Here is a 26331-nt window from a genome sequence, read left to right as displayed (position 1 = left end):
CGTTGAGCTCCAGGGGAAAAGAGGGACAGAGAGTCTTGAAATAACTCTGGAAGGTGGCTGGGATCTGGAGGCTGCAGAGAAAAGTTCTGGGCCCAACGAGTGAGAATGAATTCTTGTGTGAGCTGGCAGCCTCAGAAGAGAGCTGATTGACTTTCTCCCTTTGCAGTCCCCGGTGAACGTAAGTGCGCGCTGCTTAATGAGCCCTTTCCTTCCTTCCTTCCTTCCTTCCCTCCATCGTGTGGTGTCCCAGAGGATCTAAGCGTGAGATGTTGTACTGCACAGTGCGGTCCAGGTCGCGGCATGAAGTGCTCTTGGTGATCTTGGAGCTGGCAGCAGACTAGACATTGGTGGCAGCTTCAGATTTCGTTGCCCGGTCAAGGTTTCTGCTGTAGTGGACACGCAAACGCAAAGGTTCATGTGATGGGATCTTACTAACCTAATTTTTTCTGTCTTTCAGGCCAAAGGGGCTGCCAGGAAGAGCAAAATCTTGGAGGATGATTCGTCATTGGAGGAAAACAAGGGTCTGCTTGCTCAGAATGAATATGAAGAAGACAGCTCAGATGAAGAGGTAGGACACATTGCAACTTTTTCTTTTATACATGGATACGAGATAGAGGTGACGGATTTCCTTCTCCGTGCTGGCTTCTCTGCGAACTCGAAGGGAGGGAATGTGGTCAAGCAATATTGTCCCTAAAAGGGAATTGCCCAGACTGCTCTTTGCTGCTAACGCATAGCAGGCCCGAGGCACCAAGGCTTAAGGAGACTCCCGGTGAGGGTACGTTGCTCAGGTGCGTCGCTTGGGGCGTCTGGGGCGGCCGAAAGGAATGTCACATCCACCTTGGAGAGGGCAGCGTTTTCCCTATGGGAAGAACCTCCCTTCCACGCTTCCCAGAAGTCGTGTAAGTGCTGTCTTTGCCCAGCCGGAGCTGGGGCTTTCGGCCCCGGGTCAAGAGCGGGTTTCTTCAGCCGTTTAAAAGGTGACTGAGCCTCGCCTGCGGCCCTTGGGGTTACGTTCGCTTTCAAGGAGCTGCCCTGCTCTCGGAGGGAACCTCTCCGAGTTTCGTGCGTCGGAAAAGATTGGAAACTGCTTGTGTGGAAGATAGCAGGATCTCAGCAGTAAAATGCCCCTAGGGTTTGGTTGTTCCAGACAAACTTCATTGCCTTTCTTAATCGTCTGCTAAATCAATTAATGCGATTGGCGTCAATCAGCTGTTTCAGTAGAGCCCTGGGGTCGGGACGGAGGGATTGCCAAGGGCTGTGGGGGCGGTTGGATCTGGCCCTTATTGCTGGGATTTAGGTTCACCTGAAAGGGTACTGGGTAGCCTCATGCATGACTTGGACAAATGCTTGGAGAAGCCTCCTGGGCGCCGGTTAGGTGGAATATTTCAGGCTGTCTCCTTCTTGGCCACTGAGAAGTAACAGAGCACAGAAAATCCTGCGTGACCAGGCAGGTGAAGAGCCAGCCGGCGCTGCCGCACGCTGCAAGCGCTCTGAACGAGGAGCTCCGACAGCTCGCTCGCCTGGGGCGCCTGGCCGGCGTGGAACGGCCGTGGGTACGGGGGGAACGTCGGGAGAAACGGCAGCGTGGCCCCTGGGGCTTGGGACGGGAGTTTTCGGAGCGGGGATGTGCGCGGGACTCTTGGCTGCACGCTTCAGGAGAGCTCTTTGGCATCGCTGACGGTTCAAAGGGTCTCGGCTTGCGTTCAGCGGTGCTTTGAGGGATGCATCTGTTCCTGTTTCGGTCCCAGCGGAGGGAGGGGGAGGATCGGGTGCCTGCCGGCCTCTCTGGTCCAGCGAGGGCCCGAAAGGTTAGATGTTAGAGGCCCACCTGGGCTAGCGCTGGAACTGCCGGCAGTCCCTGCCCCCGGGTCTGGAATAGAGATTTAGAGAGAGGGGAAATATATGACTATAGAAAACATACACTTGTGTAATGTCTCCAGCATAACCCAGGAAAAAAACCCTTTCATGCAGGAATTCAAGGTCTCTCTCTCCCCAGCTGGTCCTGCTTCAGGGCCCCGGTGGGGGGAGCGCTGATTCAGAACCTGTTGACATCAGAGCAGCTTCCAGTGGCTTTGTTCCTTGTTCCCCGTTCCCAGCCCCCTGCCCTCCCTCTGTAATTGTATTTATCTCTCTTCCATAAGAACCCTGATGCTTCTGCTTCCTGCGGCTGGGATGCGCACACTGGGTGCTTTGTGCTCGCCTCCGTGAGGAGCATCGCCCAGCGCTTCGCTGGTGCTTTGTGTCTCGGTGGCCCAGAAGTGCTGGGAGGGGAGGGCGGCAGCCCCCCGTTCAGGCAGGGCAGCTCGGGCGCGAGTCGGGCCAGGAAAACACTTTCTTACTGCGAAGAAGATCTGTATTTCGGTATTTTTCATTGTCTCTTTGCGGAGACCTAGCTTCCGTCGCAGCCTCATCCCAATTAACGTGTAGCCCCGTCCTAATTACTCTTCATGAAACGTGATGCTTTAGTGCATTGCTCTCTAGGAGCGCACCGAGGACGCGGACTTCCATTCCTCTGGGTTGTTGGTGCCGGCTGGGAGGGAGCACGGCCCAGCCCCACCAGCGGGCACTGGGGCTTCTCCCGCAGCCCCCGGTTTCGGTCAGCCTGGCCGCGGAACCAAACGGGTTTCAGTGCTGGGTGTCGCTTCATTACCCCCTCGCTCGTCCCTTGTCCGGAGGCAGCCGGTCCGCGGGCCGGCTGGGGGGGGGGGGGGCGGCTGGGTGCAGAACTGGGCTTTGGAGGGTGCCCAGCGTGCCGCCTGCGTCCTCCCACCCCTGCGGACCTGCCGCCAGCCTCACACGGCTGTGTTGCTTCACCGCCTCTACGTGAGCCAGCAAACGGCAGTGTTCCGCAATGAGAGAGCGGGCTCGGGGTGAAACACCTGGGTCTGCGATCCGTGATGGCGGAGGGTCCAGATCCGCCCCTCGGCACAAGGCAGCGTGATCCCTCTGGGCGTCCCAGCCCAGGGCTTAGCTGCGTGGTGCAGCCTGAACCTGGCGCCTTGAGAGCAGAGCGGGGCGAGCACGTGGAAGCTGGAGCTGGCGTGGCCGCAGCACCCCTTTTGCTGCCGGATTGGGGGTGCCAGCCTTCCTCCGTGCATCGGGGCGGCCGGCCGGGGTGGCGGGGCCCTGCCGGGGCACGGCGCAGAGCTGCGGGAGCAGATCGTCCCTGGGCTCTGGTCGCTGCTGGGGGCTCTGGGGGCACACGCAAGAAATTTGGCGGCCTCTGGGTAGAGATTAAGCCTTGTGCTCCCTGGCTGTGTCTATCTCCATGATAATGATCTCCGACTTGATTGTTATCTTTCATGGTAGCAGCTCGAAACGTTATCGATAGGCAGTGACCCCCCTGTGCTTGTTCATACCGTGGCGTCCAGCGGCAGCGAGCTCCAGCTGTGGGAAGGTGTCCCTGTCCCCTTCGGCTCCTTCCCCTGCCGCTCTCCCCACCGGTCACACTGGTGGGTGCCGCTCAGCGCCAACCCCAGCCGGGAGCACCCTGGGTGCAGCTCGGGGTGCTCCCCAATTCCCCTTTGCCTGGCTTCGGCTGCAAACCTCTCACCGGGCACCTGCGTCCGCAGCTGACCGTGCAGCTTGCCCTACCGCTCCACTCCCAGCAGCGCCCGCAGGATTGCTCCCTAAACAGCGCCGGTTTGGGAACACAGCCGGTGCCACCGCTGGCACGGCCGGTGCCCCGGAGCGCGCCGCCGCTGTGCCGGCTGTCACTCACCCGCCGGCGGCTGGCTCTGAGCTTGCGCACTCTCCCCTCCGCCTGTGCGTGGGCTTCGGAGCTCTTTAATAAAGAATAATAGCTCAGACCTGCTATGCCCCTGTGTTTAGCACAGACTAAATTTCTTCTAGCTGTGCTCCTGCTCACTTGGCAGCTGCCGGCGCTCAGCCTGGCCGGGCGCCCAGGCCGGTCTCTGCCGTGTGCTCTGAGCAGAGACACAACAAAATAAATTGGTTTCCTGGCCGGGGCGGGTAGGGGAGCCCGTGTCGCACGCAGGGCCCTTTCCCGGTGCCCGGCGGGCAGGGTCCCCGCGCCGGGTGGCACGACAGCCCCGGTGCACGCGCGCTGGCCGCCGTGCCGGTGCTGCCGGGGAGCCGGTCCCCACGCCAGGCCCCCCAGCGATCCCTTCCACGCTCGCCGCGCAGCCCGAGCGTCCCTTCCTCTCGGCCGCTCGGAGATGAATGGCCGTGAGCTGCAGAGGCTGTCAGGGCCTCGCTGGGAGGAAGCAGTTTGGGGCTTTTGTTTGGTTCTGTTTCCTCCCACAATGACTATTCCATATGTCAGTGGATAATGAATGAAGGCGCGTTGAGTGCTCCTCGGTGAGCCGGCGGCTGTTCCAAGCCCACTTCCCTCCTCCGCAGCGCAGCTGACCCGGGCGGGGGGGCTCAGCGGCTGGCCGGGCTGAGGGAGCTCTTCTTTCAGTAGCTGATTAGCCAAGAGAGAAAAAAACTCCTGCAGAATGTGCTGCTGGCAGACAGCTCCTTCAACTCATCGCTCCGTGTGTGTGTGCGCGGCTGTGCGTGCGCTTCCCGACCTGCCTGGCTCCAGCAGATGCTCCAGGCTTCCCACTCGCCGGCTGCGTTAACCGCTTAGCAAATCTCCCCCGCGAGCGTGTCTGGCCGGGCAGCCGCGCGTGCTCGGCCCCGTCTGATGGCCGCCAAGGTGCGAAAGGAAGGGCTGCGAGGAGCCTGGGATTCGGGCTTGGAGCGGGAAGGGCGGCAGCGCCGCCGGGATGGAGCTGAGCCAGGAGAGGAGCGACCCTGCGGGTGCTTTGCCACCGGCCTGGGGGGCTGGGCCTCTCTCTGGTGATGGGGCAGGAGGGTCGGGGCTCCTTCGCTCCGCTCTCTGCCCTCACGGCTCTGCAAAAGCTCGCGGGTGCCTCCCAGGTGCGCCCACCACCGTAACCTCCCCTGTGCCCCGACCTTGCCTAGGGGAAGTGCACGAGAGCAGGCTCCCAAATCATGCCGGCTGCTCGGCAGGCAAGTGTTTCTGCTGCTGAATGCAATATTTTTTATTTCCCTGCTCTTTTCTGTTGAGGGGAAAGTACATCCTAGCGTTGCTGTGTCCGTTCCTGTTTGTCTCGGGGAGCACCGATGTGGTGCAGTGGTTTTATATGCTGAGAGGAGGGAGGGAGGAGTGTATATATATATATATGTGTAGGGCAGGGAGCTTTAGGGCGAGCCTGCAAACCCAGGTGAAGAGATCGCCCTGACCCGCGTTCACCTGTGCTAAAGGCTGCGGCTGTAGGGGTAGCACGGGCTCCTTTGTGCCTTCCCGGGCTCCCAAGCAATCAGTCGCTCACGGAAAGAAAGTTCTTGGAAAGTACCCAGTGAAAGTGCCTGCTGCCGTGCTCGGCATCGGGAAGGAGTTGCAAGTGGGATGCAAGAAGGAAAGCACTGAAAGCTTCGTTACAGCCCCGTCAGTGAGGTCCTCCAGCTGCAGTGCCATGCCCCATTTCCATTATTCCGTTTTGAAAAGAGGTAGGGAGAGAAAAAGGAGCTCCAGAGATGGATAGCGGGGATAATTGGTGGCCTGGGGGGAATCTACAGATGAAGAGATGTGAAAAGACAAGATTTGTGTAGTTTGGAGGCGAAGCGGAGTCTGAGAGGACACAATAACAGGATGTAGAAGGTAGCACGGGGGGATATTTGACAAGATGAAAAGGCATCAGATTTAAAACTGAAATGGCAGGAGAGGGACGCACACACCATGCAGACGGATTATCTTACTCGCCGCTGGCCTGCGGATTTCATGGCCGTGAGATGCCGGTGGTGCCAAAGGCTTTGCAGACATTAAGGTTCGCTGATACTGATGTGAATAACAAGAACATCTGGAGCTACAGCGTTATAAAATAAAATCGACGCTCTCGGGACCTTGTGGATCAAAGCGTGGTCCCTAAACTGTACACCCTGGTGAAGCTCCCTGTCTGTGCCCGGGGCGGCTGGTGCTGCTGGGCCGGTGGGAGCCTCCTGAGCTTGGGTGGCGGGATGAAAACGGCAAAAGGCGAAGGACGGGGGTGTCCGGGAGCCGTTTCGCCTCCAGCGCGGAGGAGGGGAGGGAGGTCTCTGCAGCACTGTTGGCAGCGATCTCCTCTCCAGCCAGACCCAACCAGTCTTTGGTCAAGTGCCACCACCGGAGGTGGTCTTCCCGCTGACTGGGGCGTTCAGAGTTCCTATGGATTTCCCGATAAAAGGCATCGTATGGGCTGACGTAGAGACTTTCTGCTTTAAGTGCCAGCTGGACAGAGACGGAGAGGCCCAAGCCTTGCTTCATGTCCCTACCTGCGGTCTTTTTTTCCTGCTCCCCGGTAAAGAGGTGGGAGGTTTCTGGACCGACCCCGTGCCTGCATCCCGGCGCTCCGGTGGCTGTCCTCGGGGCCCCTGCGGGACGGCAGGGCTCACCCGGGAGGGAAGCATCAGCAGCTGCGAGCGGCTCGGGCACTCACTCAGGTTTCTAGCGTTTGCAGCCAGAACGGAAAGTTTCCGTGCACTGCGTGTGATGGAGGGTGGGGGAACCGGGGCTGGCGCTGCCGGACCGCCGGCGCGGAGGCAAGCCGCTTCCCCACACCGCTGCCGGCAATGGGTCGGCCCTCGCCGGGCTGGCATGTGTGGACGGAGAGGCGGCCGGCTCCGCGCAGCCCCTTGGTGTGGGACCGGCTCCGGCGGGCTGGCCGGGCGGGGGTTTCTCGCCGGGTCAGGATTAGGAAGACCTCGAGGTCCAGGCGAGGCCGGTGAAGAGCAGAGGGGAAAGCCACCAATTAACGGGTGCTGATACAATCATAAAAACTCCAGCTAAATTACTCGTGTCTTTTGGCTGCCCCAAACTTGATATTTAAGGCGTTTGTAAAGCAGCTCAGTTGGGGCAGGAAAGGCTTTTTCCTTCTGGAAGGAATGACATCACTGAATACACTTAAACGATCAGGTCCCTGACCCAAAGAGAGCGAGAAACCCACAACAACTTTCGGCTGATGAGTGGAAACTTTTCTTTCTTTCTTTCTTTTTTTTTTTTTTCTCCTCTTTCCATTTGCTTTCCCCCTCTGTGTGCTGGGTCTGCGCGCTCTGCTGCGGCTCAGCTTACGGCCCGTCCTTTCCAAAGTGAGCTGACGTCTCTCCGAGCGGGCTCCTGCGATTGGGGGGGACCTGGGAGCTGCGGGGGGCCCTCATCCGCCTCTGCCCCGCGCTTCGCCCCGGCCCGGGATCCTGCTGGGAATGGAATGACCGCGCTGGTGCAGCGTGGCAGGGCCAAGCGCGAAGGTGCGTGCAGCCGGTGGGGCATCGCGCCGAGGCTGCTGCTGCGGTGTGAGCTCGCCGCTGCCGACAGCGCCTGCTCGGTAAGGTGGAAGTTGCCTTTTGGCGGTGCTGTCTGCATCCCGCTTTTCCTCCCGGGGCCCGGCCGCAGCATCACATTCCCAGCTGCTCCGTTGGCAGCGCGGGCTCCCTGCCAGGTACCCACAGCTTCCTTGAGCAGGCAGCGGAGGCAGGAATCGGCCTGCCCGCAAATCCAGGACGGACGAGGCTGAGTGTTTCCCTGGCCCCAGGTTAGGCAGTGGAGTCCCGTGCCACCTCACTGGGTCTGGCAGTGTCCCCTGCCTCTCCCGCTCTGGACAGCGTTGTCCTGGTGGGACTCGCACCACAGACCCCCCAAACCCGGCACGACCCGGACCGTTGGTGCTGCGCTCTGGCTACCCGCAGTGCCATGCTCCGGCCATGGCATCCAGAGAGCCAGCGAAAGGCGCGCCAGCCTCCTCGCTGTCTGTTCCCGCAAGGATGGCAAGTGCAGCGTGCTCCCCACGCCTTCGCTGAGCGACTGATCCCTCCGCTGACTCGGCTGGCAGAGCCTTCCCTCCGGGAAGCCAGGGATCCTGGTTATAGTTCAACCAACAGCTTGTCTCTTTCTGGAGGAGCAGCCTGTCTGGGTGCCTCGGAAGCGTGGCCCTTGGCCAGAAGCGTGGGCATTTCCCTCTGAGCAGGGACCCGTGCGGCAGCCCCGGCGCTGGGGTCGCTGCTCCGCTGCCCCGGGCTCGGGGGCTGGCCTTGGCCTCCCCCCGGTTCAAGCGGAGGGGTCTGGGGACATGTGCATCTCCAGACCTGAATCGCTGGCCGCAGTTCCAATGTCCCACTTCATTAGGCTCGGCTCCGCTCCGGGTACTAGAGAACGTGCAGAGGAAGCAGGAGGCTGCTTGGCCAGTTCAGGGGACCGGGCTGGGTTGGTTTGTTAGTCCAGGGCTAACGCTCCAGCCCAAAGATTATTTTCCTCAAGCTGTAACGCACCGAGCAGATACTTGCTGCCCGTTTATATGGGTGGTGCTGGTATTTGCTAACAGCGACGCACGCATCTCCAGCGGGAAAGGCTTTGCAAATCTATTTTCCACTCCTGGCAGCAGCGTCCAGCGCTTCTTGCCCCGGTGCCTGCATTTGACCCTGCGTCTCCTGCTCACCAGGTCCTCGCTACCGCGGTGCCTGTTGGCCGAGCGTGGTTTTGCCTGCGCTGTCCGCGCCGGCGCCGGGCGCGGAGGCGGGCTGCCCTTCGTCAGGGAGCGTGGGGGGTGAATCGGCACCCCTCCGGGCAGCACCTGCGGGGAGGGAGCTCGCGTGTGGATCTCACCCGGAGCTGTGTTTGGCCTTACGGCCCCAGGTGTGTCCGTGGTGTCAGGGAGCTGTTTGGGAAGGCTCCTGGGTTTGCTGTGATGACTGTTGATTCCTGAGATAGTGCTGAGAAATTTGAGGTGTTTTATATATATATATATACACATACACACACATATATGGAAGGCTCTTTGCAAACTGATATTTCACCGCCAGCCTTGGGGCTGACGGCCGGCTCCCGAGGGAGCTTCGGAGTGGCCTGTGCCCGCTGGGATTCCACCCAGCAGATGTCAGCTGGGTGTACCCGAAAGCTTAGATCGGAGGCCAAAGGAGATACTTTGGAATTGGCGAGAAAGGAGAATTGTCCAGACAGTCAGGGCTCATGACTCAAGTGAAAAACAGGACAGGCACCCTTATTTTCCTGAGACGTGTGTTGTCGAGCGCAGACGGGCAACCTGGGGGCGAGCCGGGCATGGAAACAATTATTTGGACTTTGTCTTCAGAGTTGTGCTCTCAGAAGGCTTTTAACATATTAAAAAAAAAAAAAAAGAAGCCTGTTGAACTGCCAAGCCATAAACAAACTTGACAAAACAGCTAATAATTTAATAATTCAGTGCTGGCCAGAAAAACCCAAACCAAACCAAAGCACAAGTGCTGGTCGGCCTCGCTACCCTGGTGATGACTTCTTCCTTGATGCTGCTCAAAGATAACAGGGGGGCACTGGTGGCAACAACCGAGTTGAAAATTTGGCCTGGTTGGTTTTGGCGGGGTCGGGGCTTCAGCCGCGAAGCGCGCGGCGGTGACGCTGGCGGAGGGGAAGGGACGTGGAAGCCATCCGGCTGACGGCGGGACGGTCCTCGGGATCTGCAGCTACCGCAGACCTGCCTGCAGCGAGCACAGCGCTGCTTTTAAGTCATGGCAAAGGGAACTTTGCGGATGCCTGGCGAATTAAAATCCTCGTTCAAAGCCAGCCAGGTCAGTTTATAAATTCCTCAGCGTCTCCTGGGGAAAAGGCAGGAGACCTGCGCGCAGCAGCAGAGCGTTTGGAGCAGAGCTCGCAGGTGAGGAGGAAGGGTCACCGCGGGGCTGCGGCTCTGCCCTGGGAGCCGGGGCGGTGAATCGGGCCGATGGTGTTGGGCTGCCCTTGGCTTCCCGGGGAAAAAGGGCTTTCCTGTGCAAAGTCTGCCCCTCCTTTCCCTGTCACTGAAAGGCTGCCAGCGCTGCCCCGGCCTCTTGCCTCTGCTCAGGCTGTCCTTGGGGCCGGCCGCCTCTCACCTGTGGTCTCTGGGTGCTGCCATAATCCCAGTCATGGGGGATCCAGGGAAGTTTTGCCTCGGCCGCTTTGCCGTGTCCTTGGGGCGAGAGCGCCAGCTCTGCCTGGCGCGGGCTGCTGCGTGCCCGGCTCCGGGCAGGGATGCTCCGTTGCTGCTCCATCACCTCCAGGCCGGGGGCAACGCAGCCGCTGCGAGTCCTGGGCTTGCCGACCTGAGTCCGGTCCCTCCTTCCTCTCGCTCACGGTTCTCTCACAGGCTGGCCTCGCTGATTTTTTTTCTTTTCTTTTTTTTTTTTTTTCATCTCTCCCTATCCAGTAGCACAACTTGTCCAAAAAAACACCGCTCAACTTAACTTCAATTCCTGGAAGAACTCTGGAACAAAATAATCAGCCCCTTTGCAAACCTCTGGAAGATAGCGAGCGGACTTGTAACTGCCAACATCGACAAGTCTGTCAAAACAATCTCGCTTCCTTCTGCAACAGGGGAGCGACGTCTGAGCGGGGCAGGGCGGTGGGTGTCGGTGACAGGAGCCTCAGGAGCCCGCCGGCATCGCCCCACGTCTCTTTCTGCGCCTTCGGGGGGGAATCCAGGTGAAACTTCTGCCCGTGGGTGCCCAGCTGGCAGCGACGCTTCGTGGGGCATCAGCACCCAGGGTTCGCGGGGAGCGGGGCGGGAGGCGTTCGCCGGTCCCGCAGGGGTCTGCGCTTGTCCGTCACCTCCATCATGGCTTTTATTAGCGACTGCGTGGTGGAGCGGAGGGTGTGCTGCTTAAAAGACACATTGGTGAATGGATAGGGAGTATGGTGGAGGACAGCAAGCGCCAGCTGCACCAGTATCCTGCACCGCAAATGCTGTGCTCAGCGCTGGGCCCCGCACCCCAAGGCGGCCATGGAGGGGCTGGAGCGTGGCCAGAGCAGGGCAGCGAGGCTGGGGCAGGGGCTGGAGCACAAGGCTGGGGAGGAGCGGCTGGGGGAGCTGGGGGGGCTCAGCCTGGAGAAGAGGAGGCTGAGGGGAGCCCTCATCGCTCTCTGCAACGGCCTGAAAGGAGGCTGGGGCCGGGGGGGTCGGTCTCTTCTCCCCAGGAACAAGCGATGGGACGAGAGGGAACGGCCTCAAGCTGCGCCAGGGCAGGGTTGGGTTGGGTATGGGGAAAAACTTCTTCCCCCAAAGGGCTGTCAGGCCCTGGCCCAGGCTGCCCGGGGCAGGGGCTGAGTCCCCATCCCTGGGGGGATTTAAAAGCCGGGGAGCTGTGGTGCTGAGGGCCATGGTTTAGTGGTGGCCTTGGCAGTGCTGGGTGAACGGCTGGACTCGATGATCTTAAAGGTCTTTTCCAACCTCAATGATTCTATAACACAAGATGTGCTGCCACTGGGTAGGTGGTGTCCTGCGAAGGAGGACACGGGCTGATCATGAGCGACAGCATCACGCTGTTGTGGAAAAGGCGAACGCTGAGCAAAGCCACCTGAGCAGGCTTCTGCTGCGGCACCCGGGCAGCTTCTGCTCTGCTCCGCATGGACGTGGTCTTGGCTGGGAAGGGAGAGCTGCGTCCGTGCGGCTCCTCAGGGGAAGGGGAGAGCACGAAAGCAAGCACTGGGAAGTTCTCCCTTGGGTTCCGATCAGGGGGTTTTAGCCTCAAGGGGAGATGCTGAGAGCCCACACCTGGAGCGGTGCCCTGTGCTCGGCTCCCCAGTACGAGAGAGATGGGGACTGACTGGAGCGAGTCCAGCACGAGGCCACCAAGATGCTGAAGGGATTGGAGCATCTTCCGTACTCCATACGGGGAGAGGCTGAGAGGGCTGGGACTGCTTAACCAAGAGACAAGGATGCGCAGGGGCAATATCCTCAATGTGGTAAATCCCTGATGGGAGGAGTGAAGTCGAGGGAGCCTGGCTCTTCTCAGGAGTTCCCATGGTCACAGCAGGGGGAAAAGGGTGTAAATTAAAACCTGTGAAACTCCATCAGAACGTCAGGAAACACTCGGTGACTGTGAGGATGACCGAGCACTGGCGCAGGCCGCCCAGGGAGGTGGTGGAGTCTCCATCCTTGGGGATATTCAGAAGCCATCTGGGCAACCGGCTGCTGGTGACCCTACTTGAGCAGGAGTTGGTCTGCGGAGGTCCCTTCCACCCTAAACAAGCTGAACCCTGTTGGGTGAGTCTGTGCACAGGCTGGTTCCCCTGTGCTGAAGGTGGTTCGAGGTGGGGCAGAACAGGGTGAAGGAGCCGGCTCACCTCGGCTGACGCACACGCGTGCGTTCACGTGTGCGCTTGCGTGTTCTGCTGTGCTCGGCAGCGCTTTGGACAGACAAACCCTGACGCTGCTTCCAGTGCCTTTCCTCTCTGCTGCTGTTGCTGCTGCGTTGGCTTTCATTTAATCCCCGTATGCAGCATTTGGGGTTTTTTCTCTCAAGCGAGGACAAGGTTTTGGAGCTTGGCTGCCCAGCTGGGTGATGAATGATGGTGGGTTTGGGGGGGCTGCCTTCCCCCAAAGGGGCCATTTTGTGGCCATGCCCATTTCATGGGGCAAAGTCAGCAGTTGCTGGCTCTGCTGCCAGAGTGCTGCTGGGCTTCCAGGAGCAAGCCCCAGGTTTTTGGGAGCCCATGGGGGCTCTCGGGCATCTCTCTTCCATCCCCAGAGGAGGTGGTTAGCATGAAGAATTTTTGAAGGACCTTTTGGCCCACGGTTGGGCTGGGTGTTGGGGGTGTGGGGGGTCAGCCGGCATGGTCCTTCCTATAACCCACCCCTGGGGACACGCACGGAGTGCCAGGGCTCAGCGTCCCTCCGGACAGTCACCTGGGGCAAGGGAGGGCTCTCCTCCCTAGCAGAAGGGGCTGTGCCTGCTTTGGGAGGGTGCTGGCTCCGCGCCTGGGGTGTCAGCGCCGCTCTGCAGAGGCAGGAGCCTTCTCCAGCAAAATCCGGGGCTCCGCAGCCCTTGGGGATGGTTCTTCCCCAGTCAGAAACGCGGGGCGCGTCCAGGGGGGCAAAGGGCCAGACCCTCGGGCAGGGGGTTGGCAGTCCCCGAGATGAGCCGGCCGCGCTCCGACCCCTGCAGTAGCCGCGCCGCCGGGACCCCGGCGCGATCGGAAGCGTCGGCCTGTGCCTGCGCTCGCCTCCGAGGCTCGGCTGTAACTCTAGAGCGTGCGGAGCCACTGCCGAGCGCCTGTTTGTGTGTCCGGGAACCACGCGTCGCTTTGCTCTGCAGCCAAACGCCGTTAATGGCTTCTGCCGGCTACCGAACCGACAGCTGCCAGAGGACTTGGCCTCGGCCCCCCGCTCCCAGAGCGTGTCCCCACTTCCCTCTGCATCCCACCCCAGCTGCAAGGCTCGCTCGCAGCCTGCGCTCTGGCAGCGGGGCTCTTTCTCATGTTTCCTAAGCTCCGGAGCGATCCCTCTTTGTTTAGGAAAGCTCCTCTCCCGATGGCCGCCGTGTCTTGAAAATCGCTCACGGCCGAGGCTCCCCAGCGGGCCGGCCGCTTGCCCTTCACCTGGGCTGGGGGCTCGGATCCCCCCGCCCTGCCGGCCGGCTCTGGGGGAGCAAACTGACCCTGAACCCCCTTTTCCTTCGCCTGCCCCCGCACGAGTTCGTCCCGTCTCTTTCCTCTCCCAGCGTCAGGTTTTCCTACCACATCGGGTTTTCCCATTACGCGTTACTCAGGCGTGGTGGATGTGGGTGACAATCAGACACGCTATTTCGAAGGGGCGCGAGTCCATCTGCCTCCAGGAGGAGAGCGTCCTGCCCCTCCGAGGGGCTGCGCGAGGGTCCGGCCTCCTTCCGGAGCCGGGCTCGGATGGCAGGAGGGGGAGAGAGCTGGCTTCGGAGGAATGTTTCTTTAAGGGACTTGGGAGTCATTAAAACCTGTCTTGCTTTTTGCTTAATGGCCGAGGCTTGCGGACGGCAGCCCCGGCGCGGCGGAGGGGAGGCAGAGGCATCCTGCGCGGCAGGGGCGGGTGGTGGGCTTCCAGCGTGCTTTGGGGAGCGGCGACCCACGGCGTCGCAGCCCCTGCCTGGAGCTTTCTGTCTCCCCGAGGTTCTCCCGGGCTTGGGCTTTGCCCTCAAAGAGAGAGGCCCTGTGCAGTTCAAACCACACAAGTCCCATCAGCTGGAAACGACTCTCCGGGCTGTAGTGAAGCGGGTGCGAATGACGTGACCCGGGTCTGTGCGCTGCGGTGGGGAAGGCTGGGCTGTTGCCGTGAGGGTGGAGGAGAAGTCCTGGCCCCTTCCAGGAGGCTGGTGTGGTGCGAGGAGGCTCCGGTGCCTCTGCTGCTGCTCGGGGCTTGTGCTGAGAGCCAGCCGGGAGCACCGCGAGATCCCGTCCGCCGTGCTCAGGACACACACGATTTACTTCTTCGTTTAAAGGAAACGGCAAAACGAAAGCCGCCCCTTCTGTGGTGGGAGCTGGGCCGTGAGCACAGACCCCGGGTTTCCCCAGGCAGAGCTGTTGCCTTCTGAAGGTGGGGAGAGGAGCAGCACCGCACATCGCTTGCGCTCGCCAAAGCGCCCGTGTTTTATCTGCAAGCACTGGGAGAAGGGCTCTGGGCTACCGTAGCAGAGGCTGCCCCTCACCTTGCCTTCGCTGAGAGTTAGGTGGCCAGGGACTCCGGGAGAAACGCTGCTGTAGAGCCATGATGCTTTTTGTGTGCCCTTTTTTCCATAGGAGCTTGTTTTCTCTCACTGTTCCCGTTCCCACGGGTCACTCCAGGGATCTTTGTCATTTGGCTGCTCTTGGTTTGCTCGGCTCTGCGCCGTGCCCTCGGGAATCACGGCGCGGCCACGTGCGGAGCTGCTGGGCGCGCGAGCCTGGTGCTGTCCTGCTGGGAGCCGGTGCTTGTGCTGGGCACGGCCGAGACAAACCCCTGTCGTCCGCAACAACACGATCCAGTCTGGGGGTGAGGGCAGAGCCCCTCGCGTGCCTGCGGGCTGGGGAGGGCTGCAGGGTGGTGTGGCTGCAGGCAAGGCCCGGGTCAGCGGTCTGGCCTACGGGGACTGCGACCAGGCTCTGAAGGGGGCCCAGATCAATCGTGCTTGGTGTTGGGCCCATCCCTCCTCGATGCTCTCCAGAGTCGGAGGGGAGGGATGGGACAGGCCCTGGGACATGGCCCGGGACGGTGCAGGGAAAGCCATCCCGTGGGACAGGAGGAAAACGGAGCCGGGGAGGCTTCTGAGCAGGACAGCCCTGCCCTTGTCAGAGCTGTTTCTCCTGGTGTGCGATGCGGGGAGGGAAGCTGGCGTGGCACGGGATGGAGATGGAGGCAGAGCCCTCTCTGCTCCCTCCTGACTGCATCTCCCCACCTCCAGAGCATCCCCTCTAGAGATGCGGAGGAGCCACCCGTCCCGAGCCGGGCCTTGCCTGGGGCCAGTGCGGCGGCGATCGATCAGTTGTACCACGCATCCCCGATTTTGGCCAGGCCGCGGTACCTCCCTCTGCTTTCTCTCCGCCACCCGGCAGGAAATCTCTCTTTAATAGGCTATTCAGGGGAACTGGGCCGTGTTTTCCTAAGCAGGAGGAATGTTGACATGGAAGACTCTGCTCTTTCTTTCTGGCAGGTCCCTGGGAGCAGCAGTGCTGGATCGCGTGCTGCTCCTGCTGCGCCGGCTAATCCTTCCTTGGGTTGCCGAACGGGGCTCAGGCGAGGGGGGGGAGCCGGGGGGATGCAGGTGCGTATCTAACGTGTTGGAGGGGGCGGCCGGGCGAGAGGGGCTCTCTGCCGCCTCTGCCAGACCCACCGCCCGTCGTTCTGCAGGGAGGGCTTGCACAGGGTTTCCTTTCGTCCGGGTTTAGCTCTGCTCCCAGATGCTTGGGAGAGAGGGTCCCGGGAGGGGTTTGCTGGGCATGATTAAAACCAGCTGGAGGACAGAGCCCGCCTGTGTCTGGCTTCTTCCCTTCTCCAGGGGAAACTTGGCGTAAGGGACGGCAGGGGCATCTCTGAGCTCACCAAGAGAGGGGGAAGCCGTCGCTCCCCGGTGCGCAGCGTGTGCTTTGGACGCGGGGGCCGAGCGGCCCCAGGACGCTGCTCTCCGGCCGCCCCGGGCTGGCAGCCCCGTCGCCCCGTCCCTCTCTCCCATCCCCCTTGCCCTGCTTGGGAAGGTGCCGAGGCAGGGGGCCTGGGCTCTGCCTTTACATCTCATAATCTTTAACGAGCTGGGCCTGCTCTGCACAGAAGCGAGATGTGGGCGGCTCCTTTATAAGGCAGCACTTAGCAGCGGGGAGGGGGAATCTGTTCACAGGCCAGCGCGAGGTTTTGGCATCCCAGCGAGGGACGAGGCAGCACCTCCAGGGCTCCGGCACCTCTTTGGGTCCGCAGCCCTCGGCATCTGGGAGCAGCAGAGGGTGCAGCGGGTGCCTCTTGCCCTCCATTGGTGCTGGCGGTGTTTGTGGGGCAGCTTGCAAGTCGGCTTAACCACAGGTTCCCCCGCAAAGCAACTACTTGCTGCGGTTTCTCTTCCCCCAGCTCTGCTGGTGGATCTCCATGGCCTTCCCTGCCAGACAGCTGCTCCCCGCTTGGAGCCGAGCTGAGCTCCTCTTTGCCGCACTGGGCGGTTGCCCACTGGGCCAGAGGAGACCATGGCTCCGGGCTGGCCGCTGAAGCAGGACCTCTCCAGACCTACCTGGCTCGCTCCTGAGCTCTGCCAGTAACGTGCCAGTAAGCACCAGCCCGGGGCAGGGTGGGGAGTGGGGGGCTCTGGGTTTCACTTGGCTGTGCAGCATCAGCCCTCGTGGCAGCAGCAGCAGCAGCAGCAGCAGCAGCAGGTCCTCCCAGTCCTTGGTTCGTAACGGGGAGGGCAGAGTGCCCAGGAAGAGAGGGGGATGCCTGTGGCCCCCCCCCCGGGAACAGCTCCCAAGGTGTTGAGAATGGAAAAGTCCAACCACGGTCAGAGCAAAGAAGGGGACTTGCCAAAATTAACAGTTGATTCGGGTTTGCGGGAGCAGGAGCCAAAACGCAAGGAATCTTGGATTCGAAGAGGGAAACTTTTTCTGTGGGCAGTAAATCAGCACGGAAAGATTGGAGGTGGGGAGGGAGGGGGAGACCGGCCCCCGCACGCCACGGCCGCTGGCAGCGGGCAGAGGTGCGAGCGTGAGCCGTGGCCGTGGCCGGTCCTGGGGGAGCTGCCCCAGCCGGTGGCTCAGCTGCAGCCGCCACGGTGGGTTTTGCTCCCGCCCTTTGCATGGCCTCCCGGGATGGCCGTGGAGGAGCAGCGGCGAGGTAGGTGGTGTGTTCGGGGCTGATGAAACACCGTTTGCCACGGACGGGCTCTTTGCTGCCTCCCCCAACAGAGCTTGTCTTCTGGCACGTGCTGCTGGTGAGAAAGGTCGAGCCGGGAAGTCCCAGGACTTCCCCACTGGCACATCCCAAAACGCTTCCGACCTGCCGGCCGAGGAGAGGTTCCTGGAGGGGTGGCAGGAGCCCGCGCCCAGGTCTGCACTGACTGGGGCGGTATTTCAGCTGTTTTATGGAGGTTTATAGTCCTTCCTCCTGTTGGATGTGAAGCAAATTTCAGCTGTGCTGCTGGGCCTGCGTGGTTGCAGCAACTCACAGGCTGCCATCCCTTGTCATGTGAGCCCGTGTTTACTCTGAAACCTAGTGGTTACCATCTGAATTGCTCAGGGCCCGAGCTTGGCACCCTTACGGGAGGAGAGGGATCTCCCTGGGGTCTCATCCCCCGTCACTGAACCCCAGAATGGCTGGGGCTGGCGGGGGCTGCTGGAGTGTGTCTGGTCCGACCCTCTGCTCGGGCAGGGTCAGCTGGAGCAGGCTGCCCAGGACCGTGTCCAGGCAGGTTCCGAATATCTCCAAGGATGGAGACTCTACTCCAGCCAGAGCTTGACCACCCTCACAGTGAAAAAGTGTTTTCTCGTGTTCAGGTTGAATTTCAGGTGTGTTAATTTGTGCCCATGGCCGCCTCCGCTGGGGAGAGCCTGGCTCCCTCGTCTCTCTCCTTCTCCCGCACGTGGACGTGATCGCCCCTGCCCCTTGCCGGCTCTGTGCAGGGGGAGGACGGGTCCGTCCTGCCTCCTCAGCCTCTCCAGGTGCGGAGCGGGGTAGGAGCCATCGGCAGGAAGGCCACTGACAGCTGGGTTCGCTAAAGAAAACACCCCTCCATAAATCAGGGAGGGCTGCGGCTGGGGGAGGGCACCGTGCAGCCTCTGCTTTCCCCCTCATTAACTGCTCCGAGGTTCCTGTGAGCGGTGTGGGGAATCCCAGCCCACCTCCCTCCATCGCCCGCCGTGCTCTGGCTCCCTCTGCACCCTGTCCCGTCCTGCTGCCTTCCCCACCGGGCTGCACCCCCTCGCTCCTTCAGCTTCGCCGTTCGTCCATCCCGAGGATGGTCAGGGCCAGGGTGCTCCTGTGCTCCTGCTCCGTGAGTGCCGACAGCGTCCTTAGGCATCAGCACGAATCGGGGGGGGGCTGCAGAGCCCCCCCCAAACCGCCCCGTTGCAGGCTGGGTCCTCAGCCTGCTCCGCTGCCCAGCCAAGCCGCTGCTCGTCCCCTGCACCGCGGGAGGGCTGGGGAGGGGACACGGCGTGGCACGCGCGTCGGTGCTGCTTGCTGGGAGCAGAGCTGCTGCCCTGCGGGGACGGAGGGTCCCAATGCTGCTGCCACCCTGCCTTTGGGAGGAGGTGGCCTGTGCTAGGAGGAGCAAAGACTCGGGTCTGTCCGTCTGTCCCATCAAGAAGGGCCGGCAGTCTCTATGTCCTGCTTCTGGGACCCCCCCAGATCCCCCGCTACCCGCTGTAGCCGCAGGCTGACCCTCTGCAGCCCACCGTGCCCCTCGCTGGCCCGCCGTGCCTTGCGCAGGCCCGGAGAGTCACAAACTTGTTCTGAATTGTGCTGCTGGGCGCCCGGCCTTGCAGCCCGGCCCAGCTCCCGGCAGGAGCGGAGATCTTGGAGACGAGCCGTGGCAGGAGCCTGGGCACGCGTTCTCTCCCCAGCCCTCGGAGGAGAGCCGGCCTTGCGTGCTGGGGGGAAACTGAGGCAGATGGGGATGATGGATCGCGTGGGAGGTCTTGGCTGCTTCAGGTGGCCTCCAAGCCCCGGGGCCCTGCTCTAAGCTCTTCGTTCTGGGATGTCCCATTTGAGCACTGGAAGTGACTGGGATTCGGCCGACGGAGCTGGGGACCCGCCTGTCTCTGCCTGCTGGGACCCCTCGTGCTGGCTCCCCGTCCCTCGCCCCGGCCTGCCTGCGCTCCCCGCTCGCTCGCCCTCCTCCGTGGCTTCTGGCTGCTCCCCCAGCCCCTTCCCCATCCCGCTCACTCCAATTGGAGCTGACGTGCTCTATTTGTCAGAGATAAAAAATAGCGGAGGAGGAATGGAAAGACAGGAGGCACAGGAAAGCAGTTTGGTAGTTAGAGACAGAGGAACAGAATTAACGTGCAGTGGGGGATTTGGAGCGAACACTGCATGCATTGTAATCCGATAGGGGCAAGGGAAAAAAGAGAGACCGAGAGAGAGAGGCTGACCCCGAATCCCCGGGGGAGACGCGGGGAGAGCAGGAACGAGGAGAGAGTGAAGGATTCCAGAGGTGGACTGGCTTCCTCTTTCACCAGACAGACACAGGGGAGACGGGCAGGGAGCCAGCAGCGTACCTGCACTTCCCATCTGAGCCATTGACAGCTGGAGCTGCTTTGGGAGGGGGGCGGCGGTGGGGAGGGGGCACGCAGGCCGCTGTCGGGGACGGGGAGACCGCGCGGCACGAACCGGGAGCGATCGCCGCTGCCGGGGAGCGCGGCTGTGCGGCCCAACAATCGGATGGAAGTCAGTGCGGCGGCGAGGGGGTCCCGGGGCTCCCGCCCTGCTCCGGGGTGGGGGGCTCGGGGCGGCACCTGCCCCGGCCTGGGGGAGCGGGGCTGGTGAGTCCCAGCTGGCAAGCATTCAGCCGGGAGGGCAGGCAGCGGAGCGAGGCAAGGGGGAGGGTGGATAAAAAGCTAACAGCAACTAAATCAGAGGAAGAAAGGCCTGCCGAGCCGTACCAGCGGGGTCACATGTGTTTCCTGGCAGCCTCGCAGGTGCTAAGCAGGGATGCAGGCAGGGAGCACCTTGTGATGGATCATGTGGTGAGCGCGGCAGCTCATTCCCCCAAGCCTGGGGACAGGTAGTTGTGAGCGGGGGGCTCGCCTGGGCCGAGCTTTCTGCTGCCGCGGCCGTGGGACCCCTCCTAAGGCTGGCGGCGCGAGCGGCGGGGCGCCCGCGGTGGGATGGCTGGTGCTGCTCTGGGCCGCCCCGTCGGCCCACCGAGGCTGGGAGCCGCCGGCGGCGCGGCTGCGGCAGGAGGGCAGCGCGTCCTTTCCCGCCTGTTCCCAGCCCGTCCCGCTCCCCGCCGTGCGCGCTGGGTGCGCAGCTCTTCGGCGAGGCCGAAGGCAGCGTCCCGGCTGAGAGCCAAGGCTCCAGCTCCTGTCCCCAAATTCCAGGGCGCTGACGTGATGGATGTATGAAACACGTCCCAGAGCAAGGTGCTGCTACGCTGGCTACTTTTGGGCACTGACCTGGCTCGGCAGCAACTTCCCTGCTTCTCCCAGCCCTAGCTGCCCTGGTGCACGTCCCAAAACCTGCTCCTGGGGTACCTGCAGCCTTGTGAGAGGGGGATTATGGAGGCAGAGCCCCGCTCGCTCGGGCTGGGGGACTCCAGCGCGGTGGCGTCGCTCCATGCAGTGAATGATGGAGATGCGTCAGCCTGGGGGGGCGGGGGGGCTTCATTAGGGGCTGCAGACCTTTGCCGTCGGGCACGAGGGTGGTGGCCGAGCCTCTCCCAGGCTGGGCTGCAGCGTGCCCTGGGGAAGGGCCCTGGCTGGGGGGCCAGACCCCTCTCGCCCTGCCCGCCTCGGCATGCCCCAAGGGGGCTGTCGGAGTGGGAGAGCGTGGCGCGGCCGGCGCGGCTTGGGCCAGGCTGCGGGGAAGGGGCAGCAGGGAAACGGCCCGTTCCTGCCGGCGGCCGCGGAGGGGAGAGTGTCCGAGGGCGCAGCGCTCGCCTTGCAGCAGGAGAGGAGCAGCCCGCCGTCGGCCTTAGCGAGCAGCAGGAGATTTTCATCAGCGGAGGGCCCCTGCTCGCTCGCTGCGAAGCCAGAGCTCTGCCTTAAGCCGTAAACCAGGAGAGCCGCAGGCAGTCGCTGTTTCAGACGGGGTCGTTTGGCAGCGGGGCTGACCACACAGGAGAGCACCCTGTCCCGTACCGGCCCGAGTAGGTGCCTGTCCCCGGTGCCGTGCGGCTCCCCGGCGGCACGGGGGATGCGGGAATGGCAGCGTCGGCCCCGCCAGACTGGCCGGGCACGGCCCCCTCCCCCAGCCATCTGCGGGTTCCTGCAGGATTAAGCGGAGGAAATCTGGAATTGGGTTACTCTCAATATTGAACCTGCCATTATGATGTTTTTTATTTTGTTCTGTTCCGATCGAATTGGATGCAGCCTCCTTTTTAGCCCTTAATGGCTTGGCTTTGAGAATTTCCTTCAAAATTACACCACTGGCTTCCTGTTTTTAGAGCTCCCCGGAGCCCCGCAGCCGTGTGGAATAGCCGGGAAATTGATCCCCGGAGCTGAGCTGGAGCGTTTGAGTCCTGCCGTGCCTGTGGGTGTGCGCGGGCGTGTTTGGGCTTTCTTCTCTTTCTTTTTTTATCGTTTCACTCGCCCCCCAGGGCCGAGGGCTGAGCACTCGTAAAGAGTTAGTGCGTGCCTGTGCAAGGAGCAAATCCCACCGACTGGCAAGTCTGCAGCGGCGCTTTCCTCTTCTCGCTGGGGTGCAGAGGGAGGAGGAGCCGGGGCGCAGTGAGGATGGACGCAAGGACGGACGGTGGCCCAGGGAAGGGCCAGGTCCCCCCGGCCACTGCCGCTCCTGCCTCTGGAGCTGTCCCTGGGGTGGCGAGACCCGTCTCTTCTTTCTGAAACCCGTCTGCGTGCAAATCCACGTCTGCTAACAGGCTACGGTCTCTCTGTGGGAAACCGGACCTGCAACCTCGAGTGCTTCATCCCTAGTCCTGCCCTGTTGCTCGCAGGATTTCCCCCGGTGAGAGGCTGTCTCTCCTCGCTCCCGATGCCAGCGCGCGCTCGGGAGCAGAAGGAGCTGCTTGGGCTGCGCAGCCGCTGCTCCGTGCCGCCGCCTGCGGCTGGGTCAGGCTGTACCTGTGGTGCTGTGCCTGGCCTGCGTGCTGGGCTCAGGCTGCTGCATGGCTGTTATGGCGCGTTTGTCTGTTTGGTGGCTCCCAGCATCCTTCCAGTGGCCCTGGATGGCCAGCTGCTTCCCTGAGGTGGGCACGGCCATGCCGCCTCCACACCCCGCCGGCCCGGCCCCTCACCGAGGCAGTCCCGCTGCGCGGCACAGGCCAGTGCCCAGGCTGGGCATCGTGCTGCTGGTTACCAACAAGTGCTGCAGCCGGACCCAGCTGCTCCCAGAGTGTGCCAGCTAACGTGGTACTTAGGTTAGTCACCCCGGCTAGGCTTGCTGGAAGGCATTTTGCCAAGCTGCAGACCTACATGGCTTTCCCTAGGGATCTCTCAGCAGGTAGAAGACCAGTAAGCAATTAACTGGGGATCTGGAAAGGTAGTGGAGCAGAAGAGGCCAGTGGCACTGTTGCCCCAGGATGTCCTGGCTCCACAGCAGCGCTCCCCAGCAGCACTCCCGGCCCCCCAGCAGCACTCCTGGCTCCCCAGCAATGCTCCCAGCATCCCAGCAGCATTCCCGGCTCCCCAGCAATGCTCCCAGCATCCCAGCAGCATTCCCGGCTCCCCAGCAATGCTCCCAGCATCCCAGCAGCACTCCCAGCTCCCCAGCAATGCTCCCAGCTCCCCAGCAGCAGTCCCAGCTCCCCAGCAGTGTTCCCAGCATCCAGCAATGCTCCCAGCATCCCAGCAGCAATCCCAGCGCCTCAGCAATGCTCTCAGCTCCCCAGCAATGCTCCCAGCATGCCAGCAGCGCTCCCAGCTTCCCCAGCAGTGCTCCCAGCATCCCAGCAGCGCTCCCAGCTCCCCAGCAGCACTCCCAGCTCCCCAGCAGCGCTCCCAGCTTCCCCAGCAGTGCTCCCAGCATCCCAGCAGCGCTCCCAGCATCCCAGCAGCGCTCCCAGCTCCCCAGCAGCACTCCAAGCTCCCCAGCAGCACTCCCAGCTTCCCCAGCAATGCTCCCAGCATCTCAGCAGCGCTCCCAGCATCCCAGCAGCGCTCCCAGCATCCCAGCAGCGCTCCCAGCTCCCCAGCAGCGCTCCCAGCATCCCAGCAGCGCTCCCAGCTTCCCCAGCAGTGCTCCCAGCATCCCAGCAGCGCTCCCAGCTCCCCAGCAGCGCTCCCAGCTTCCCCAGCAGCGCTCCCAGCATCCCAGCAGCGCTCCCAGCTTCCCCAGCAGTGCTCCCAGCATCCCAGCAGCGCTCCCAGCTTCCCCAGCAGCGCTCCCAGCTTCCCCAGCAGCGCTCCCAGCATCTCAGCAGCGCTCCCAGCTCCCCAGCAGCGCTCCCAGCATCCCAGCAGCGCTCCCAGCTTCCCCAGCAGTGCTCCCAGCATCCCAGCAGCGCTCCCAGCTCCCCAGCAGCGCTCCAAGCTCCCCAGCAGCACTCCCAGCATCCCAGCAGCGCTCCCAGCTCCCCAGCAGCGCTCCAAGCTCCCCAGCAGCACTCCCAGCATCCCAGCAGCGCTCCCAGCTCCCCAGCAGCGCTCCAAGCTCCCCAGCAGCGCTCCCAGCTTCCCCAGCAGCGCTCCCAGCATCCCAGCAGCGCTCCTGGCCGCAGGAGCGGCACAGCCGCCCCCCAGCAGTGCAGCGCAGGGGCTGCCCCTGCCCGTGCTCTCAGAGCCCTGGCCCTGCTTTTTCCAGCGGCTCCACGCGTGCTTTGGCTGCCGTCGAGCGCAGCGAGCACCGAGCACGCAGCCGCTTCCTCTCCGTGCAGCTGAAGCTGTCGGGGAAGGAATCTCTCCCTGGCACCTGGGGCCGGAGCTCTCTGGAGAGCGGCCGCTGCCTGCTGGGCAGTGCTGACCCTGCTCCCTCCCCGAGAGCTGGCCGACGCCATGCTCTTCTCCAGCAGCTCCCCGAGGCGTCACGCTTGGCTCGGAGGTGACTGCTGGAGCTGCGCTGCTCCTCCAGCTTTTACCCTGCAATGGCAAAACTCTTCTGCCCCGATCCCCTGGCCATCGTCGCTGTGAGAGGGCTCCATCCAGCTGGTCCATCTTGCTGCACAGCCGGTCCCCGTTGGGACAGCCCCGGGCACCCCCAGCGCTGAGACCGCTCGGTGCAAGGGGCAGCGTCCCCCCCGCTTGTCTGGAGCCGTTCTTGCCCTTTCCAGTTAATGCAAGAGAGAAACGGGTTGGGCTCGAACCCAGCCAGCCTGGAGCGTGCATGGGACGGACGGGTTTCCCTGGAGCGCAGGTTTCTGCAGCATCAGTGCTACGGGAGCGGTGGGGAAGAGCTCCTTACACTGAAGGGAGCTTCATCTCCTTTCCTTTCCCACTGGCACCGGCTGCCCGGAGAGGCTGTGGCATCTCCATCGTCGGTATTCAAACCCAGCTGGACACGGCCCGGTTGTCCCGTGGGGTCCCGAGCAGCCTGCTCCGGCTGGCCCTGCTCTGGGCAGGGGGTCGGAGCGGACGGTCTCCGGAGGCCCCCGCTGGCCTCAGCCCTCCTGTCATTCTGTAAATCCCCGCGCTTCCAGTGGGGTCAGAGACCCCCGTCCGCGCCTCGGCTTGGGCTGGCCCAGCCCACCGTGGTCGGTGCAGGACCTGCACCCGGCAGAGCTGAAGCTCTGGGACAGGATTTTTCCTGCGCTCACTGTGACGGGGGGCAGCTGGGCCCCTGTCGAGGAGCTGAAGAACATTTCCCTCTCGCCTGGCTTTTCCTCTCGCGCACTGGCGGCCGGCTGCGTCACCTCCTTCGGCGTCTCACCCGCTCATTCATTTTCCTCTTCGGCTTCTGGCCTTCTGCAAAACAGCAGGGAGAGGAAAACACTTCACAAGCACGCTGGGCCGGTGCCCGGCACTGCGGTGACAGGCACCAAGGGCCCGCGGGGATGCTCCCAGATTGTCTGAGCCCTCGGTGGCCGAGCCGGGGGAAGGCAGGCGGCTTGGGGGTGTGAGGAGTGGGCTAGGGACGGTGAACGATGCCGGGGGTCAGGCGAGGGGAAGGGTGCCCAGGGAGCGATGCCGGGGATCAGGCGAGGGGAAGGGTGCCCAGGGAGCGATGCCGGGGGTCAGGCGAGGGGAAGGGTGCCCAGGGAGCGGTGCTGGGGGTCTGGGAAAGGGGAAGGGTGCCCAGGGAGTGATGCCGGGGGTCAGGCGAGGGGAAGGGTGCCCAGGGAGCGGTGCCGGGGGTCAGGCGAGGGGAAGGGTGCCCAGGGAGCGGTGCTGGGGGTCAGGCGAGGGGAAGGGTGCCCAGGGAGCGGTGCCGGGGATCAGGCGAGGGGAAGGGTGCCCAGGGAGCGGTGCCGGGGGTCAGGCGAGGGGAAGGGTGCCCAGGGAGCGGTGCTGGGGGTCAGGCGAGGGGAAGGGTGCCCAGGGAGCGGTGCCGGGGATCAGGCAAGGGGAAGGGTGCCCAGGGAGCGGTGCTGGGGGTCCGGGTGAGGGGAAGGGTGCCCAGGGAGCGGTGCTGGGGGTCCGGGTGAGGGGAAGGGGTGCCCAGGGAGCGGTGCTGGGGGTCAGGCGAGGGGAAGGGTGCCCAGGGAGCGGTGCCGGGGGTCAGGCGAGGGGAAGGGTGCCCAGGGAGCGGTGCTGGGGGTCAGGCGAGGGGAAGGGTGCCCAGGGAGCGGTGCCGGGGATCAGGCGAGGGGAAGGGTGCCCAGGGAGCAGTGCCGGGGGTCAGGCGAGGGGAAGGGTGCCCAGGGAGCGGTGCTGGGGGTCAGGCGAGGGGAAGGGTGCCCAGGGAGCGGTGCCGGGGATCAGGCAAGGGGAAGGGTGCCCAGGGAGCGGTGCTGGGGGTCCGGGTGAGGGGAAGGGTGCCCAGGGAGCGGTGCTGGGGGTCCGGGTGAGGGGAAGGGGTGCCCAGGGAGCGGTGCTGGGGGTCAGGCGAGGGGAAGGGTGCCCAGGGAGCAGTGCTGGGGGTCAGGCGAGGGGAAGGGTGCCCAGGGAGCGGTGCTGGGGGTCAGGCGAGGGGAAGGGTGCCCAGGGAGCGGTGCTGGGGGTCTGGGAAAGGGGAAGGGTGCCCAGGGAGTGGTGCCGGGGGTCAGGCGAGGGGAAGGGTGCCCAGGGAGCAGTGCCGGGGGTCAGGCGAGGGGAAGGGTGCCCAGGGAGCGGTGCTGGGGGTCAGGTGAGGGGAAGGGTGCCCGAGCTCTCCTGGCCCTGCAGCTGGCCAGCCTCGCAGCTCGGAGGGCTGCAGCACGCCCTGGGGCAGCTCTGTTTCCCCAGCCGCCAGGAAGGTGTGTTTAAAGACCCTTTTCCTTTCTTCTCCGAGACCTCTGTAAGGCTTTACTAGCTAACCTATAATTTTCACCTGCATTATTTTAATAGCTTGCCAGCTGCACGTGTTGCTGAAGGGCGACAGAGAAGGGGCTGGGGGAAGTGTATGGAAGCGATCG

At 63.1% G+C, this 26331-nt stretch overlaps 1 protein-coding gene across 7 annotated transcripts in view; it reads left to right on the top strand.

Annotated features, from left to right (window-relative positions):
- BOP1 (BOP1 ribosomal biogenesis factor) overlaps positions 1-26331 on the top strand; it is a 71442-nt gene that overhangs the window by 15870 nt on the left and 29241 nt on the right. For 6 of the 7 annotated variants that reach the window (XM_082308124.1, XM_082308125.1, XM_082308128.1 and 3 more), the window contains exon 3: positions 458-568. In XM_082308124.1, coding sequence (XP_082164250.1) covers positions 458-568 — 111 coding nt within the window. Of the gene's footprint in view, positions 1-111; positions 179-457; positions 569-26331 lie in introns of those variants that run through there. The other variant, XM_082308129.1, reaches the window with a different exon arrangement.

This window comes from Platalea leucorodia (genome assembly GCF_965183815.1).
Source record: "Platalea leucorodia genome assembly, chromosome: 1".
NCBI lineage: Eukaryota > Metazoa > Chordata > Aves > Pelecaniformes > Threskiornithidae > Platalea > Platalea leucorodia.
The sequence above is the reverse complement of the archived record's forward strand: the minus strand, read 5'-3'. Positions and strand labels throughout refer to the sequence as shown.